This window comes from Oratosquilla oratoria, unplaced genomic scaffold (genome assembly GCF_046742065.1).
Source record: "Oratosquilla oratoria isolate Oo_2021 unplaced genomic scaffold, ASM4674206v1 SCAFFOLD186, whole genome shotgun sequence".
NCBI lineage: Eukaryota > Metazoa > Arthropoda > Malacostraca > Stomatopoda > Squillidae > Oratosquilla > Oratosquilla oratoria.
The window spans coordinates 200,787-220,000 of NW_027467539.1; the positions used below are offsets into that span (position 1 = coordinate 200,787).

The 19,214-nt window shown below is 37.3% G+C and overlaps 1 protein-coding gene across 1 annotated transcript in view; it reads right to left on the minus strand.

Annotated features, from left to right (window-relative positions):
- LOC143022814 (uncharacterized) overlaps nucleotides 1-19,214 on the minus strand; it is a gene marked incomplete at its 5' end in the record, with an annotated part of 149,122 nt that overhangs the window by 119,739 nt on the left and 10,169 nt on the right. Inside the window, 2 exons of the mRNA XM_076181192.1 lie at nucleotides 7,693-7,805; nucleotides 8,025-8,049. Of these exons, the coding sequence (XP_076037307.1) occupies nucleotides 7,693-7,805; nucleotides 8,025-8,049 (138 nt within the window). The remainder of the gene's footprint in view (nucleotides 1-7,692; nucleotides 7,806-8,024; nucleotides 8,050-19,214) is intronic.

Here is a 19,214-nt window from a genome sequence, read left to right on the forward strand (position 1 = left end):
CACCCATAATTACTGTTTCCTCCTTTCAATAATTCAATTAATGCGTGCTTTGTGTCTTCCAGTATTTTGGAATGATCACTATCAGTCCAAGCCTGTGTTTTTGGGGGCACATATACATACATACATATACCAAGGCTTTTTCCCCCTTACAAAGGAGGTAGCCAAAGAGAAAAGGCATAAAATCATTCCCACCCATTCCATCCCTAAATATACTCCACTCCTCTCCCCCTCCCTCCCATCTTAGCACCTCCTGGATGACGGGTCATCCCTGCACCATGTCCACTGCCCTGGGTCAGAGGCAGTGTCGCAAGGCACAATACATCCACAGCAAGGCCGCTTCATTAAATCGGCGACTCCGCTCTCCGTCCCCCCATTCATAAAAGGAGAAGACGGGGAGAAATTCCTTTGAGCTGCATCAAATTTTGCTCACACATACTACCTCACCCCCATTCCCCCACCCATTCCACCTCATGCATCACATCATCATCCATATACAACCATTCTCCAATCACCCCTGTCTTCTGTCCTCTCCTATCCTTCCTCAACAGACATTCCCCTCTTCCCCAAAGCCCCCTTCACCCCATCCATCCATCTCATCCTAGGACGTCCCCTCATGTTCACTCCCTCCACATCTGCCTTCCATACCTCTTTTACTAGTCTTTCTTCATTCATTCTTTCCATGTGTCCAAACAATCCTAATACTCTTTCATCAATCCTATCTCCCAACTCCCTTTCCACCCCTGTTCTCCTCCTCACCTCCTCATTTCTCACTCTATCTAGCCTAGTAACCCCCATCATGCTTCTCAGACACCTCATCTCAAACATTCATTTGTTCAAGACGTCGCAGAGTGAGGAAGTGCTGCGCTGTGCTGTGCTGTGGCTAGCGATACCTAGCAGTTCCAGCATAAACATCGAAGGAAACCAGTGGGTTTTTTTTTGCGCGCGGTCTGACTATGCTGTGAGACTGGTAAAGTATTTTCTCTCGTTTCTAGTTTGCGAAATGTGTATATGTCCTTTCTGGCAACAATGGAGAAAGGAAATGATAATGAAGACAAAACAGCGAAAAGAGAATTAGAGTTGAGTACAGTGGAGAGCCCGAGAGGCGTGATTCCAAAATGCTTTTGTTCAGTGAATACCCCAAGGAATATTCCAAAGCAGGAAGGAAATATATATTTGGGGTTTCAAAGAAATGCAAGTGATATGGGAAGAAGTCTTGATATGGATAGAGAAAACAGATATAATAGTGTACTAAGAAATCGGGAAATAAGAGAGATGATGCATGAAATTTTTGACTTAAAAATACTACCGATCTATGCACAGAGAACTCATTGCTCTACGAAAAAGTAATGAACAAACCATAAGGGAATTAAATGAACTAAGGAGGGAAATAGATAGTCTAAAGAAAGAAAATGGACAACTGAAAAACAAGGACAAGAGCAAGAAAGAACAGTTGAAGGTTGTGACCGGGAAAGTGGCAGTCTATTAAAGATACAGATCTCATTGAAATACAAAACCAATGGAAAAAAGAAAAGGAAAATCAAGATATATCTTTTAGAAAAATATTAAAAGAACAAATGGAAGAAAACACAGAGTCTATTAAAGATACAGATCTCATTGAAATACAAAACCAATGGAAAAAAGAAAAGGAAAATCAAGATATATCTTTTAGAAAAATATTAAAAGAACAAATGGAAGAAAACACAAAAGATACAGTTATTAAAGTAATAAAAGAAAAACAAAACCTAGTCAGAGACACAGTAGACAAACAAAAATGCATTGTGGTACATGGAATAAAAGAAAAACATGATAAGCATAGATATCAAAAAGAAAAGGAGGAAAAGGAACTGGTTAAAGAAATTCTCAAAGAAATTCAGGATGATGAAATTGACTTGGTAAAAGAAATTTATGAAATCCACAGGATAGGAAAATATACAAAAGATAAACACCACAGACCCTTAGAAATAAATCTAAGAACACAAATGATGGCAGAGGAAGTACTATCCAAAGCGGTCAGACTGGCAAACAACAAGAAGTTCAAATATGTAAGAATACAAAAAGAAATGAATGACGAAGAGAAGGAGAAAGACAAAGCACTTAGAATAGAAGCAAATGACAGGAATGAAAAGAGAACAGAAGCCGAAAAAAACTAGTTTTTTTGGAGAGTGCTGGACTTCAGACTGAAAAAGTGATATATCAAAAAAATGGAGACCTAAACCTAAATAGAAAAGAAAATGTGAAATTAAAAGTGGCATATACAAATATTGGCAGTATGATCTCTGGATTAAATGAACTGAATGACTACTTAGAAACTGATAAACCTGACATCATGGGCATGGTGATGAAATTGAAAGGACTACTATTAACAACCTTTGTGGGACATGGTCTATATAACATATGGGCAAAAAACAGAACCGAAAAGAAAGGAGGAGGTGTTATGATACTAACCAAAAAAGGATTAAATGTAACCAAGGTTACTGAAGGAAAAGGAAACACAGAAATAATAATGATTAAAATTGAGTATAAAAAGACAAAATGCAGAAAGTTTGTAGTACTGTATGTACCACCAAAGGCCCATGCATGGTCAGATGGTGATCATTCCAACTTATTGGAAGAAACAATGGAGGTGCTTAATGAGTTGCTAAAATAAGGTGGAAACTCAGTAATCATGGGCGATTTTAACGCAAAAGAAATAATTTGGGAAGAAATGACAGTCAAAGGAGGAGAGGAACTTTGGAGCAACACCATACTGGATATGACTCGGGTACACACTAACACAATGGGTTAAGGAAAACACTAGATATAGAAATAATAAAGAACCATCAAAACTAGATCTCATATTAACATCTGAACCAGAAATTTAAAAAATTAGAAAAAGTGACCACATACTAATAGACTTTGAATTAAAAGACCATTATTTCATAGACAGAAATGATAAAGATCAATAAAAGTGGCATTTACATACCGTATTTTTCGGACCACAAGGCGCGGGCAAAATCCTTAAAATCGGCCAAAATCGGGTGGTGCGCCTTATCATGAGGTGCGCCTTATGTGTGGCTTCAGCGCAAAAAAAATGCCTCAGACAGTGACGTACTATTTTGACACATTTCGTAGCTAGCCTGCCGACGGCAACAGTGCATAGGCCTAGCAAAAGTTACAACCAAGTTATAACCAAGATGCATGTATCTTGACAAGAAAATTGCGAAAACTTCGACAGTTTTCGAGTCCATGCCACTGCATTCAACACAGACAGCCATTTTGCATTGGTCTAGTCTCGCTCCACTCCAACTGTAGTCATTTGGGTATTTTTTATAGTTTTGACCATGGGCACAATATAGCAATAGAAAATTAATCATTAATTTTGTAAATTAAAGTCTATCAACGTAATATGCAATTTTGTGGGCGGAAATTAAGAAAAAAAAAAATACCTTGCTACAAGCAAATATGCTAATCAACGAAGTCAGTAGCATAGGATCGGGACGCCATCTTGTCGTCTGTCAATTGACGGCCTCGGTACTTCCAACAGTACCTCGCCAGGTACAATTTCTGGAAGGAATGTTATGGAGCGAAGATACATGGATTCCTTCAAGCTGCAAGAACTTTGTATACCATGCAAGCTGAGAGAGTGGTTGAAAAGCACGACGACGACAACGAGGACGAGCCGGATGACATTTAATTTGCAGGTAATGATTTATTAAACACAGGTTAGGTTAGACGAATTTATCATCCTTTCATTTCTTCGACGTTGGCATCTATCATAACAAACATGGCGTACCATTCATCCGACACGGCTTTGTTACTTACAAAATCTGTTTTAGCACCTTTTTTGTTTTTTATTTCCACTCACAAAATTGCATATTACGTTGATACATTATAATTTACAAAATTAATACTGTATTTTACGGCTAACAAGAAACACTTTTTTCTTAAAAAAATACCCTGAAAAATACAAGTGCGTCTTCCAAGAAGAATGTTGTATTGTAAGGCAACACCCAGGCTCTAGTGAGCTTTGACACTTGACCGATAGCGTTCTGGATTTGTATGTTGAGTCATTACACTATGATGTTAGCTTAAGTACTATTTAACCCCTTCCATACGGTGCCGCACACGTAGGCGTCATGGACTTAGATCTCGGTGGCAGCATCCAATGCCAGCCGTACGACGTGTCGTAATAATACTCGCATCATAAAATATAGTCACCGCTTATATCGATCGTTCTCTCTTCACCCGTGAATTTTGATAACCATAGAAAATGCGATTACAAAAGAATTAGAAAGAATGTCATTATGGAGGGGCGACTACAATAAATATAATCGAGACGCCGATATGGCAGCCTCGCGAATACACTCGCTCCCCATGACGCCTACGTGTGAGGCACCGTATGGAAGGGGTTAATTCAGCCTTTTGTATAATGTGAATTCAGTACTTAGCTGTTACAAGTGTTTCCAATACCATAATCCTTCCAGTAATGACAAGTTCTCGGGATTTGAGGATGAATATATATATATTTTTTAATTTTTATATTTTTACATGCATATTTTTGAAAATTTTAATTTATTTTTATGAAAATAAAACCACCCTTGGACAATGAAAAAATGTGTGGTATATTTACTAACCACCAACTAGTATGTCATCGTCATACAAACAAAATTGGATAAGTGATTACGCAATGTAAACAATACGTGCCGTCGCCCGCCACTAAAACCTTTAAAAAATTTACCTTTGCTATTTTTCTTTACATATTTGTGAATCGATGGTGAGTGCTTCAGCAAATTTATGATGAGAGTTGAGACAATAGAGTCTAGCAGTCTCCTTGCTTCTTATGTTTTTTTGCTCAGTGGTCGGGTATATGGTGAATGTGTTCTTGTATAAGAATGACTTTTTCTTAGAAATTTCTTTCAAATATTAGGGTGCATCTTCCAAGATGCAGCATCTTGCAAGCCGTAAAATACAGTAACTAATTTTCTATTGCTATATTGCGCCCATGGTAAAAAAAAAAAAAATTTTACTGTCATTTGTGATAAATCTTGTGTTTTAAGTGAATAGAGAATTCCGGGAATAAAACGGCTGCATCAAATTTTGCTTTTTAGTATGTGTGAGCAAAATTTGACACAGCCCGAAGGGATTTCTCCCCGTCTTATCCTTTTATGCATGGGGGGACGGAGAGGGAGGGTCGCCGATTTAATGAAGCGGCCTTGCTGTGGATGTGCTGTGTCTTGCGACACTGCTTCTGACCCAGGGCAGTGGCCAAGGTGCAGGGATGACCCGTCATCCAGGAGGTGCTAAGATGAGAGGGAGGGTGGAGGGGTGTGGAGTGTATTCAGGGATGAAATGGGTGGGAATGATTTTATGCCTTTTCCTTTTTGGCTACCTCCCTTGTAAGGGGGAGAAAGCCTTGGTATATGTATGTATGTATGGGAATAAAACTGCTAATGTTGGTTTTATTCCCCACAATTCCCGTAACGTGTTTATGTTGTTTTAAAGGGGTATTGGCAGGGCAGACCATCCATGGAGGTGGTCTGATTTCACTGACCAAAATAAAAAAATATTTCATTAATTTTTGTAATTTTGCTAAATCCCAACCGATTTTTCTCATTCAACAACGAAAATGTTCAGTTCTGAATGCACTCACATCTGCATGATTATCCGATGACGAGACCAGGGTGTGCCTTATGGTCAGGTGCGCCTTATGTAAGGATGGGCAATAGTAAATTATGGGTGCGCCTTATGGTCCGAAAAATACGGTATTTGGACAAAGAAATTATTAAAAAAATATTGGTCACACTGATAAGGCCTAGACTAAAATATGCGGCGACATTATGGTTACCCAGTACCAAAAAGAATATAAAGAAAATAGAAAGAATCCAGAGAACAGCAACCAAAATGGCACCTGCACTCACAAACTTGTTATATGAGGAGAGATTGGCTAAACTAGATTTACTGACTCTGGAGCAAAGAGGAGAGAGGTGACCTACTGACCATCTACAGAATCATGAAAGGCACAGAAATACTTGATAGAGAGGACTTGTTAAACTGGGACAGGAGAAGCACAAGAGGACATGGAAAGAAAATAAAAAAAACATGGCTACAGAAGAGATCTGAAGAAAAACAGTTTTCCACATAGAGTGGTAGACACTTGGAACAAACTGGACAAGGAAATAGTGTGCGCAAAAACCATTCATGAGTTTAAAAGCAAACTAGACACTGCAAGATACAAAGGCGGGACACCACAAGCGTAGCTCCCCTTCCCACAAATTGGCAGTTAACATAGAGTCAAGAGAAACAATACTCTCAGAATGTATGGTTCATATACCTTAATAAAGCTTAGTTTACATGTACCAAGAAGAGAGAATTGAGAATTCTGAAAAGAACAAAAAGATATTTTGGGAAGAAGTGAAGAGTGAAGGGAGGTGAGTTGGGTAGAAAGAAGTGGGTTAAGGAGTTCAGATAGACAGACATTAATGGAAGTGAAGGTGATGAGAAAAAAATGTATTTCAAGTTGTTGAATATTAACCCATTCAACTCCGATGACAAGATGTCTTGTCATTTGGTCAAATAAAACAAAAAATCATAAAACACCAAAATGTTTGATCAAACACCAGAAAAATATGACGTCCGTCCTCGCTTCGCTCGCGAGCGAAGCGAGGACGGACGTCATATTTTTCTGGTGTTTGATCAAACATTTTGGTGTTTTATGATTTTTTGTTTTATTTGACCAAATGACAAGACATCTTGTCATCGGAGTTGAATGGGTTAAGGATAAAGGAGGCCTTGATTGTAGCAGTAGAAGATGCCAGAAGAATGAATGCATTGAGAAAGGAGAAGTGTTGCCTGAAAGATGTTACAAAGATCAGCTCACACACACTTCCAGGAACCACTACTAATTGGTATATCCCTGATGATGAATAGGGAAATTTACCATTGATATATGGGGTACTAACATAATGATGGCATGGAGCACTGGATACATTAAAGATATATAGGGCTCTAGCTGCTGGCCAAGTGGGTTAAGGCATCTTTACTAACAGTGAAATTCAAGGGGATGGCAGTTTGAACTGCCACTGAGGAAGGTGAACTAAGGGGATGGTTGATTAAACTCCATGCTACAAAGTCCTCTGTAAGGGGCACTGTTTTAGCCTCCTGATAGAGGGGGGGGGGAGTTTGTGATGTAAATCCATATCATCATCATCACTGAATATATTGAATATAGTGGCACTATAGATGTACCTCACCAGAAACTAAGTGGCATGGAGATGAGATTACTGCCACAACCTCTTAATTAAATAACCATAGACTGCACAATCAAGGTTTAAAAAAAGGGCATTCCTGTTGGATTATCATTGCCTAAAGGTCCAACAGTACATCTTCCTGTACTTACAGGCAGTGTGCCCTCCAATGTGAGTAAGCACTGTCCAAGCAGATCTAAATCTTGGACATTAAACAAACTGAACAAGATGAGTATAAACATTTACAATGTGAGAACTTCCAGGAGACCATGATTTGGACAGTTTGATGGAAGAACTGGAGAACATCAGCTGGAATATTATGGGACTGAGTGAAGTCCAAAGGGAGAAAGAAAAGCTAATGCAGCTACAAGATAGTCACCATATGCTCTACTGTAAAGGTTAGAGGGTAAGAAACCTGTGACTAGCAGGACACAGCACAGGATTTATAACGACATAGTATGTGTCATACCTTAAGTTTCACTTCCCCATACTTGCTGGCAATTGAATGTAGTGCAGAAAGTGGTTCAGATCCTATATTTGGAATCAAATATGTTTCATCCTCATTGTCATCACTGCTACCATCTACAAAGAATGAAGTAGTTAAAAATGCAACATAAGAAATATATAAGTGTCTTGCTGGTGAGAAAAAGAAAATACAAATGCTAATGAAGTTAAAGCAATTTCATGATACATTACTTATAACCATTCCAAAAACAATTAACCAATCTTAGATACTATTGCTTTGAGATACAAAAATCATATTTCTGGGCAAAAACAGTTATCCTATCCTTGCGTTATTACCGGCTGCTTGTGCATCACTGTTCACCTGAAAACAAAAATAAGAAAAATCAATGCAGTTTGCAAAAACATACATGTATTGAAGACTGACATAATATGAGGTGGCAATAAAAAATTTATTCAGAACCAAATATTTTGGTGATTGTGCCAACAACATTGTGTGGGGCAGAGGCATGGAATTTATGAGAAGCAGACAGGAAAAGTTATATGTTTAAAATGAAATATCTAAGAAGTATGGTAAGGGTTACTAGGATGGATAGAATCAGAAATGAGGAATGAGGAGGAGAGTAGGGGTGGAAAAGGAGATGGCAGATAGAGTTGATGAAAAAGTATTGGGATGGTTTGGACACATGGAATGAATGAAGAAAGAGGTGTGGAAGGCAGAGATGTATGCAGTGAACTTGAGGGAACAATCAAGGATAAGATGAGAAGGATGGGGTGAAAGGGGCAATGAGCAAAAGGGGAATATCTGTCGAGCAAGGAAAGGAGAAGGCAGGAGATAGGGGTGAATGGAGAATGGCTATGTATTTACCTAGTTGAATTATACGGGAAGGGGAGCTACGCTTGTAGTGACCTGTCTCTGTATCTCTCAGCATCTAGTTCGTTCTTACATTATTGTATGGTGTTTGCACACACTATTGTTTCATCTAATTTGTTCCAGACATCTGCCACTCTGTGTGGATTTTTTTTTTTTTTTTTTTTTCTTATATATAACTATCCATTTTGAGTTTCTTTTTTATGTTCTCTTGTTTTTCTTTTATCCTACTTTAATAAGTCGTCTCTATCAAGGACTTCCATCCCTTTCATAATTCTGTTAATGGCCAATAGATCTCCTCTTTCTCTTCTTTGTTAAAGGGTTGGTAGTTCCAGTTTGGATAATATTTGTTCGTATGTCAATTTATAGTGTTGGTGCCATCTTTGTCGTTGCTCTTAGGATTCTTTCTAATTTCTTTATATTCATTTTTTGTACTGGGTGTCCATAGTGTTGCAGTGTACACTAGTCTTGGTCTTACCAGTGTGACTAATTTCTTTTTCACCATTACTTTATCCAAGTAATTAAAAGCCATCTATACTGATCTTAGTAAATTGTAGGTTTCTCCAACTATTTTGTTTATATGCTTGTCTGGGGACAGGTCTTTGGTGATAATTACTCCTAGGTCCTTTTCCAAGCTAACTTTCTTTACTTCTTTTGTACGGATTTTATATTATCCTGATATTCTTTTTTCACTTTTTTCCAAACTCTATTCTACATTTCTTGATGTAGAAGTCTTTTTGGGTCCATTCCCAGACTTTGTCTAGGTCTCTCTGTAGTGATTCACAGTCTTTTTCTGTACCTACTTTCTTTAGTAGTTTTGCGTTGTCTGCAAAGAAGTTCATATAACATTCAACACATTCATCCATGTCATTTACATATATAGCAAACATTATTGGAGCTAATACTGAACCTTGTGGGAAGCCACTTATCATTTCTTCCCAGGTTGAGTTTTTATCTCAAAGTACCACCCTCATTTTCCTCTCATGCAAGAAATCTTCCATCCATTTAAATAATTTTCCTTTTACACCTTCTGTTGTTTCAAGTTTTCGGCAGCCCATCCTTCTCTTTTTTGTATTATATCTATTAATATTGAATAAAAACAAATTAAGTTTGTGGTACATGATCTTCCTTGTCTAAAACCAAATTGCTTTGGATTCAGTATATTTTAGCTATTGTGCTTGTAAGAGAGATTGGTCTATAGTTTGATACTGTGATGGAAGAAAGGGGATGGGAGTGGTTATGCATGATATTTTGATGTAGGCCAAAGGGATTTCTCCCAGTCTTCTCTTTTTCTACATGAGGGGATGGAGAGGTGGGGGCACTGATTAAGGGGGATCTGATGGTCTGATAGAAAAATATTAATAAAAAAAAAGTTATTTTATATATCGACTTGATATTTTTACAGTATAATCAAATTATTATCTTCCATATTCCATGAGCATTTGATCAATGTAGGTCTGTCTCTTTATCCGCCAGTCAGTAGTCAGCTGTATGATGTCATTGATGATGTCACAAATGTTTTCCGATCTTAATACTTTACCTAGACTAACCTGCTTTTGCATGTAAAATCACAAATACCATACAAACAGCATGTAATTATGTTTTTTCCTAAAATCTTAACACATACATATACCAAAGGCTTTTTCCCCCTACATGGGGGGTAGCCAGAAGAAAAAGGCATGGAAACCACTCCCACCCATTCCATTTCCTATATATTCCATTCCCCTCCACCCTCCTCCCTCAATCTTATCTTGGCACCTCCTGGATGACAGGTCATCCCTGCATCCTGTCCACTGCCCTGGGTCAGAAGCAGTGTCGCAAGACACAGCACATCCACAGCAAGGCTGCTTCATAAATTCGGCAACCCCCTCTCTCCATCCCGTGCTGAAAAGGAGATAGGGAGAAATCCCTTTGGTCTGCATCAATTTTTTTTTTTTTTTTTTCTCATACATACTTCCTCACCCCCCATCCCCCACCCACTACCCCTCATCCATCACAGCATCATCTATACACAACCCCTCTCCATTCACCCCTGTCTTCTGTCCTCTCCCATCCTTCCTCCACAGACATTAATCTCTTTTGTAATCCCCCCTTTCACCCCATCCATCCATCTCATCCTAGGACGTCCCCTCATTTTCACTCCTTCCACCTCTACCTTCCACACCTCTTTTACTAATCTTTCTTCACTCATTCTTTCCATGTGTCCAAACCATCCTAATACTCTTTCATCAACCCTATCTCCCAACTCCCTTTCCACCCCTGTTCTCCTCCTCACCTCATTTCTCACTCTATCTAGCCTAGTAACCCCTATCATACTTCTCAGACATTTCATCTCAAACACATTCAAACTCCTTCTCTCTTCCTCTCTCATGTTCCATGTTTCTGCCCTGTACAATGCTGTTGGCACAATCACTCCTTCATATAACCTCCTCTTAGCATCCATTCCCAGATGTCTATTTCTCATTACACTTTTCAATCCACCAAGGCATTTACTCGCTTCTCTCAATCTACATTCTACCTCCACCCTCACTCCTCCCTTTCCTTCCACATTTGCACCCAAGTATCTAAAACTATCCACTTCCTCCAGTCTTTCACCCTTAATGTTCACTTCCACCCTACTGTCACTCTCTCCCCTTGTACATCTCATCACCTTACTTTTGCCCACATTTATCTTAGGCTTCCTTGTTTCACACACCTTCTCAAACTGTCACTAACTTCCTCAATCCCTCCTCTGATCCTGCTACAAGCGCAGTGTTGTCAGCAAACAACAGCTGGCTCACCTCCCACTTTTCTCCATTTTCTTTAATCATCTCCAACCCCTGACCCACTATCCTTGCATTCACCTCTCGCACCACCCCATCCATGTAAAGACTGAACAGCCAGGGCGACATAACACATCTCTGACAAAGTTCCACCTTTACTTCAAACCAATCACTCACTCCATTTCTAATCCTAACACAAGCTCTACTACTCTTGTAAAAACTCTTGACTGCTCTTAACAGCTTTCCTCCTATCCCATATATCTGCAGTACCTCCCACAGTGCCTTCATGTCTACCCTGTCGTAAGCCTTTTCCAGATCCATAAAAGCCAAAAAAACATCCTTACCTTTTCCTATAGCTTTCTCACATATCTGTCTTACCACAAAAATCTGATCTACACAACCCCTACCTGTCCTAAACCCACACTGTTCCTCACCAATTACTCCCTCTGTTCCTCTCCTAATCCTCTCAATCAAGACCCTCCCATAAGTCTTCCCAACTACACTCAACAAGCTGATCCCTCTGAAACTACTACATTCACACTTGTCCCCCTTTCCCTTGTAAAGCGGAACTATACAGGCACTCCTCCAGTCCTCCGGCACTCTACCTTCTCTCCAACAAACATTAAATAACGTCACCAGCCAGTCCACCATAACTGTACCTCCTTTCTTCAGACATTCTGCATGGCATCCATCCAACCCAGGTGCTTTACCTGCTCTCATCATCTTAACAGCTGCTTTCACTTCATCCTTCCCTATTTCTCCTCCATTTTCCTCACTCATCACTCTCATTTTCTTAGCGCTTCCCACTGCAACTACCTTTCCCTCCCTATCCTCCTTCACATTTAGCAACTCCCTAAAATACTCTGCCCACCTTCCTCTCACTGTCCTCTCTTCCATTATCATCTCTCCATCTGCACATTTGACCTTTTCTCCCCATTCCTCCAATCCTAGTTCTACTCTATCCTTTACTCCCTCCCACTCCTCTTTCAGCTTCTTATACTCATTCTCATTTTTTTCCTCATTTAAGCAGTTCACTCTAAGTACCTCCCTACCTTCTGCCCATTTCCTCTTTCTCCACCTATTCTCCACTCTCAATTTACCTTCCACCAGAAAATAATCTGATATTCCCCCACTCTCTCCCCTTAGAACATGTACTAACTCTTCCTACCATACTCCTGGTCACCACTATGTAGTCCATTAACGCTCTATCTGCCACCCTTCTATCCACCAACCTTTCCCATGTGTACTTATGCTTGACTTTCTTCCTAACCACTGTATTTGCTTAATAGATCAAGATATACATAGGTCATATAATGCATGACTTTGTGATGTCACACCAATGACATTTTTTTCCAATAAAATTCCATCTAGCGATATCATTCATCATTTTAATCATTTATCAAAACTTACATGAGAAAGGCACAACATTCATGTGTTAGCATGGTAAGTTTGAAGAAAATTGGATTATTTTTCGAAATTTGCCAAATATTTGAATCTGAAAAATCTTTGTTTTGAGTAATGCACTTCAAAGTTTTCAGTAAGATGTCTGAACTTTTTTGTACAACATACTTTGGTTTTGTATGTTATGACTGGAATTATTTCCTAATATAACATTCTAAAACTTTCTATATATAAATCATATTCATAGTCTTTGTTTATAATGATATTTAAAATAGAAATCATCCTTTTTCACTTTAGTATCTGTTGAATGTTGCAATGGGGAGCCTTATTTTCTTTCTCCTTCTTTTCTGTGCCTTTATCAGTTTTTTGGGGTATTTGCTTCACTGCTGGGGTGTCGTCACAGTGTCAAATCATTGATAAGGGTTATTTTTTAATCAGCAATGGGCACCTTCCCTTATCACCAAACAAATGAGTGCTACTAGGTTGGTGCCACACATGGGCCATAGGTAATGCCTTCTGCTGCTATTTCATCCTCCTCTTCTTTCACTTTCCTTATCCTTTTGTTTTTATTTTCTTGTGTCTTCACATCTGCATTCTGTGATAAACTCTTTCTCTTCTTGTCTTCCCTTTCCCTCATGTACAAACTGTTTGAAGTGTTGCCTAATGCTCTCCACCAATGTTATTCCTAAGCTGAATTTCGTCACAGCTCTGTAAACACCATCAGTCAATCTGTTTAGTCCAAAAAATATAGTTTTTGATAACTCATTCCAAATAACACTATAGAGGTTTTCATTTTTCATTATCTGTTTGTAGCCTGATATCAATTTCTTTACCTATATCAAGTTTACGATCTGATCATGTAGGAGGGGTGGAAGAGGTGCTGGAGGGTTGTAGAGGTGGTGTAGGAGGGGAGGAAGAGGTGCTGGAGGGTTGTAGAGGTGGTGTAAGAGGCAGAAGAGGTGCTGGATGGTGCGAGAGGTGGCATAGAAGGGGTGGATGATGTGCTGCCAAGCAATGAATCACTGTTGCCAGCTTCTCTTTGTTCAAGACACTTTTTATCCTACATTCAGTCATTTTCTTCAGCTTCTACTTCTTTGTAAGCTTCAAGGTTGAAGCAGCAAAGTGAATCACAAAGGGGGAAAAAAAAAAAAAAATGAATATGTCACCAAAGTTCTAAAGTACACACTCTATTTTAAGGTCAGATATAACTAATTAGTTACCCTAGTCTGTACAACAACTATGAGAAAAAGATGCCAAATGCCACTAGATTTTCACACACAAAAAAATGGAAATATCAAGAAAAACACACGCAGAAAAGAGCTGTATTTTGCCACATGTAGAGTTCATTCTTGCATATGGCCCTTTAATAGCATACACCCATTGTCCCTTTAAACCTATGGCTAAAATTAACTTTCCTATATATTTTTGAATAATGTTGGAAAGTAAATCCATGCACAATGAAATATTCAATTAAAAAAAAAAAAAAAAAAAAAAAAAAAAAAAAAAATGGCTTTCCAGACCATCAGATCCCCCCTTAAGTGAAGCAGCCTTGCTGTGGATGTGCTGTGTCTTGCTGCATTGCTTCTGACCTAGGGCAGTGGGCACAATACAGGGATGACCCATCATCCATGAGAAGATAAGATGAGAGGTAAGAAATAGTAGATGGGAGTGGAGTGGATGAGAGTGGAATGGGTGGGAGTGAAATGGAAGGGAGTAGAATGGGTAGGAGTGGGTAATTACCTTTTGACTTGGCTACCTCCATTGTAAGAGGGAAAAAGCCCTTGGTATATATATATAGATATTTTGGCACCCTGGGCCTTCTTTGATGGACTCATGGATGTATGCATAAAAAGATATATTTGTTTCCAGTATACATGTAAATATATAGAGGAGGCTTGTGAAAAAGTCCATGTTTCAACATGAATACAATGGAAAAAAAAAGTTAATTATGTATTATAATTATTATGGAGTGTATTTCAGCCTCTGAGAAAGCAAACAAGATTCTAGGACTGACTGCATGATCATTTGACTACAAAAGTTCATCTCTCATTAACAAGCTATATAAATTGTTAGTTTGTTCACATTTGGAATATGCTGTTTCCATATGGTCATCGAATCTCATTAAAAACATTGACAAATTGGAAATAGTACAATGACATGCCACAAAACTCATTCCAAATATCAAAAATAAATCATACGAAAATAGACTAAAACATATGAATCTGTTTTCCCTAAAAAAGTGTAGACTCAGAGGTGACTTGATACAGGTCTTTAAGATTCTAAAGGGAATTGACATCAAAAGTGACAAAATTTTCACACTGAATGAAAATCCGACAAGAAATAATGGTCTCAAACTGTCAGGAAATAGATTTAATTTGGAAGTGGGTAGAAACAACTGCACCAACTGTGTAGTTAATGAACGGAATAAACTTCCTGCAGAGGCAGTGCAATGTAGTTCAGTTCGAAGCTTTAAGATTTGTTTAGATAAACACTTAAGCAAGATGCTGCAATGACTGCAATTTATCTTTTATTAATTTTTTATTTACATAATTGTACCTAGTTGCATTCACCTAGTTGTATTTTATGGAACAAGAGCTATGCTTATAGTGACCCGTTTTCATATCTCTCCGCATCCAGTTTATTCTTAAAATCTTGTATAGTTTTGGCACTCACTGTTTCTCTGTTTAGTTTGTTTCAGACATCAATCACTCTACGTGGGAAGCTATTCTTTTTCAAATCTCGTCTGTAACTATCCTTCTTTAGCTTCTTTTCGTGTCCTCTTGTTTATCTTCTCTCCCATTTTAATAAGTTGTCTCTATCTAGAATTTCCATCCCTTTCATAATTCTGTAAATGTTCAACAAATCACCTCTTTCTTTTCTCTGTTCCAGTGTTGATAGATGTAATTTATCCAATCTTTGTTTGTATGTCAAATTTGATAGTGTAGGTGCCATTTTTGTTGCTGCTCTTTGATTTATTTATTTATTTATTTATTTATTTATTTATTTATTTTTTTTTGCTAGGTGCCAATAGTGTTGCAGCATACTCTAGTTTAGGTCTTATTAGAGTAACCACCATTTTCTTTACCATTTCTTCATCAATGTAGTCGAAGACCACTTTCATTCATCTTAATAAGTTAAAAGTCGCTCCAAATAATTTATTGACATGCTTATCAGGTGTCAAGTCAATTGAGATAATCACTCCCAGGTCCCTTTCTGAATTGACTTTTTTTATTTCCTTGTTTCCAATTTTATATTGACCCAATATTCTATTTTTGCTTTCTCCAAATTCCATTATGCTACATTTCTTAATGTTATAGTTCATTTCACATTTCTGACTCCATTCCCATATTTTGTCCAGGTCTTCTTGTAGCGATCTGCAATCTTCTTCTGTGCTTACTCTCTTGAGTAATTTGGCATCATCAGCAAAGATGTAACAATTCACTCCCTCATACATATCATTTACATATATGGCAAACATTAAAGGAGCCAATACAGAGCCTTGCGAGATGCCACTTATCACATCTATCCAGTTCGAATTTTTGTCTCTAAGTACCACTCTCATTTTTCTCCCAATTAAGAAATCCTTCATCCATTCCAGTAGCTTACCTTTTGTTCCCCCTATTATTTCAATTTTTCTTATTAATTTTTAGGTGGTACTTTGTCAAAAGCCTTTAAGCAAGTCCAAGAAGGTACAATCTGCCCAGCCATCTCTTTCTTGTATTATCTCAATTAATCTCAAGTAAAAGCATATTAACTTTGTGGTACATGATCTTCCACTTCTAAAGCCAAATTGTTTAGGGTTTACTATTTCATTTTCTTCCAAGTGTTTGATCCATTTGTTTCTGATAGCTTTTTCTCATATTTTTGCTACTGTGCTTGTAAGGGATACTGGTCTGAAGTTTGTAGGGTCTTCTTTGTTTCCTCATTTGTATATTGGTACTATGTTTGCATCTTTCCAATCTTGCGGTACCTTTCCTTCTTTGAGTGAAAAGTCTATTATCTTGTACAATTTATTCATCAATTCATCTATACACTCAGTATCCAATTTGCAATTCCATCTGGTCCATGCAGTTTCCTAACATCTAGGTTTTTTATTTGGTCTCTTATTTCTTTCTGTGTTACCTTTATTTCTTTCATTTTAGGGGGTCTTTCTTGTTATCCATCTTCCCAAATTTGTAAGCTCTCAATTGTAAAAACAGGCCTGATATATCTGATCATAATTTCTGCCATTTCTGTGTCATCTATATATTCTTTATCTTCTTCACACATTTTACAATTTTGTGTTTATCTCTTAATTTGTCATTTACATATCTATAAAAGAGTTTAGGTTGGTCCTTATAATTGTCTATAATATCTTTTTCATAATTTCTTTTTTCTTTCCTGTGTATATTCACATATTTGTTCCTAAGTTTTATGTATGTTTGCCATTTGGATGTTTTTTTGTCTCTTTTCCATCTTTACCAGGTTTTGTCTCTTCTGTCTTTAGCCTTGCTGCACCTTTTGTTATACCAACTCTTCATATAAATCTCTTTTTGCTTCTTCTTTGGTACATATTTATCAATTCCTTCCTTGTACTTTTCTTTGAATATGTTCCATTTGTCTTCCATCTTTGTTTCCTCATTGGAGAATTTATCCCATTTTTTTTTTTCAATTTTTTGTCTTAGTTTTACAAAATCCATTTTGTTGTACATTAATCTTCCTTCTTTATGTTTATCATTCCTTCCTACATTGTTTCGTTCTTTTAATTCAAACTCTATCTGTATATGGTCACTCTTTCCAATTGGTGTTTTATACTCCATTCTGTTCATGATATCTTGTTCAGAAGTTAATATTAAATCTAGTTTCAATGCTTCCACATTATATCTAGTATTTTCCTTAACCCATTGTGTTAAGATGTATTCAATGGTCATATCCAGTAGAATGTTGCTCCAAAGTTCTTCTCCCCCTTTTACTATCATTTCTTACCAGATTATATCCTTTGCATTAAAATCACCCATAATTACTATGTTACCACCCTCTTTCAGTAACTCATTTAACACATATATTGTGTCTTCCAGTGATTTAGAGTGATCACAATATATGATCACAATGTATAGACCTTGTCCCACTGTACTTGTTGATAGAGGTCCTTTCAGTTTTGTCTCCACAATTCCCATAATATCAGGTTTCTCTATTTCTAGTCATTTAGTTAATTAATTCCAGAGATTATACCATCAATATTTGTGTGCCACTTTCAGTTTCATATTTTCTTTCCTTTTTAGCTTTAAGTTTCCATTCTTTTATGTACCATTTTTTTCAGTCTGAAGTCCAGCACTCTCCAAAAAAACTTGCTTTTTTCCGTCTCTGTTCTTTTCTCATTTCTATCATTAGCTTCAATTCTGAGAGCTTGCCTTTCTTCTTTTTCCTCATCACTCATTTCCTTTTCTATCCATGTTTGAATTTGTTGATGTTTGCTTATTTAACTGCTTTCAATAATACCTCCTCAGCTATTATTTGAGTTCTTAGGTTTATTTTCAGAGGTCTATGTTGTTTTTCTTTTGAATATTTGCCTATCCTGTAAATTCGTTAATTTGTCAAAATGTTGCCCTTCCTGTATTTCTTTCAAAATTTCCTTAGCTATTTCCTTTTCCTCCTTTTCTCTCTGGTATTTATACATATTATGTTTTTCCTGGATACCATGGACCACAATGCATTTACCTTTGTCATCTGTATTTCTCACCCAATTTTCCTTTCCTTTAATTACTTTCATAAATGTTTCTTTTGTATTTTCCTCCATCTGCTTTTGTACTATTTCTCTAAAAGATATTTTCTGATTTTCCTGTTCTTGTTTCCATTGATTTTTTATTTCAACGAGGTCTATTTCTTTAATTGACTCTTCCACCTTTCCGGTCACTACTTGTAATTGCTCTTTGACCTCCCTTTTCAGTTCTTTGTTTTTATTTTTGTCCTATATTAACAAAAGAAAATAAAGTTTTCATGTATAACTTATGTATAATGAAGTTTGAAAAGTAAATGTTTTGTGCTCTTTGAAAAGAGAGAATTATGTTTCATTCAGTAATTTTTTTATGCAACAATTCTAGTCTTGATTCTTTAGAATTTATCAAAAAGTACCCAAATACTGTAAACTATATACAATAATACACATCAAACATCATTTAGGCATTGGTTATTTTACAAGAACTAACATGGTGTCAAGTATGCCATAATAACACCATTTACTTGAAGTGGATTTACAGATTAACTTATGGGGTAATGGCTGCCTGTTATTGTGGGGTTAAAAGCTGCTCAGTGGCATGCAGCTGATACTTTAGGGTTTATATGAGGCATCCCCCATGGACCAGAGCCACACATCATTTTGTCTGTGATAGAGGAAATATCTATTTATAGAGAAATTATGATATTTTATCATATTGCAACTGTCTCTCCGTTATGCTGTTCCCCCATTCTTAATACTGTCCTGTACCACTTCTCTGAATATTCCTTTCCTGTTTTCCC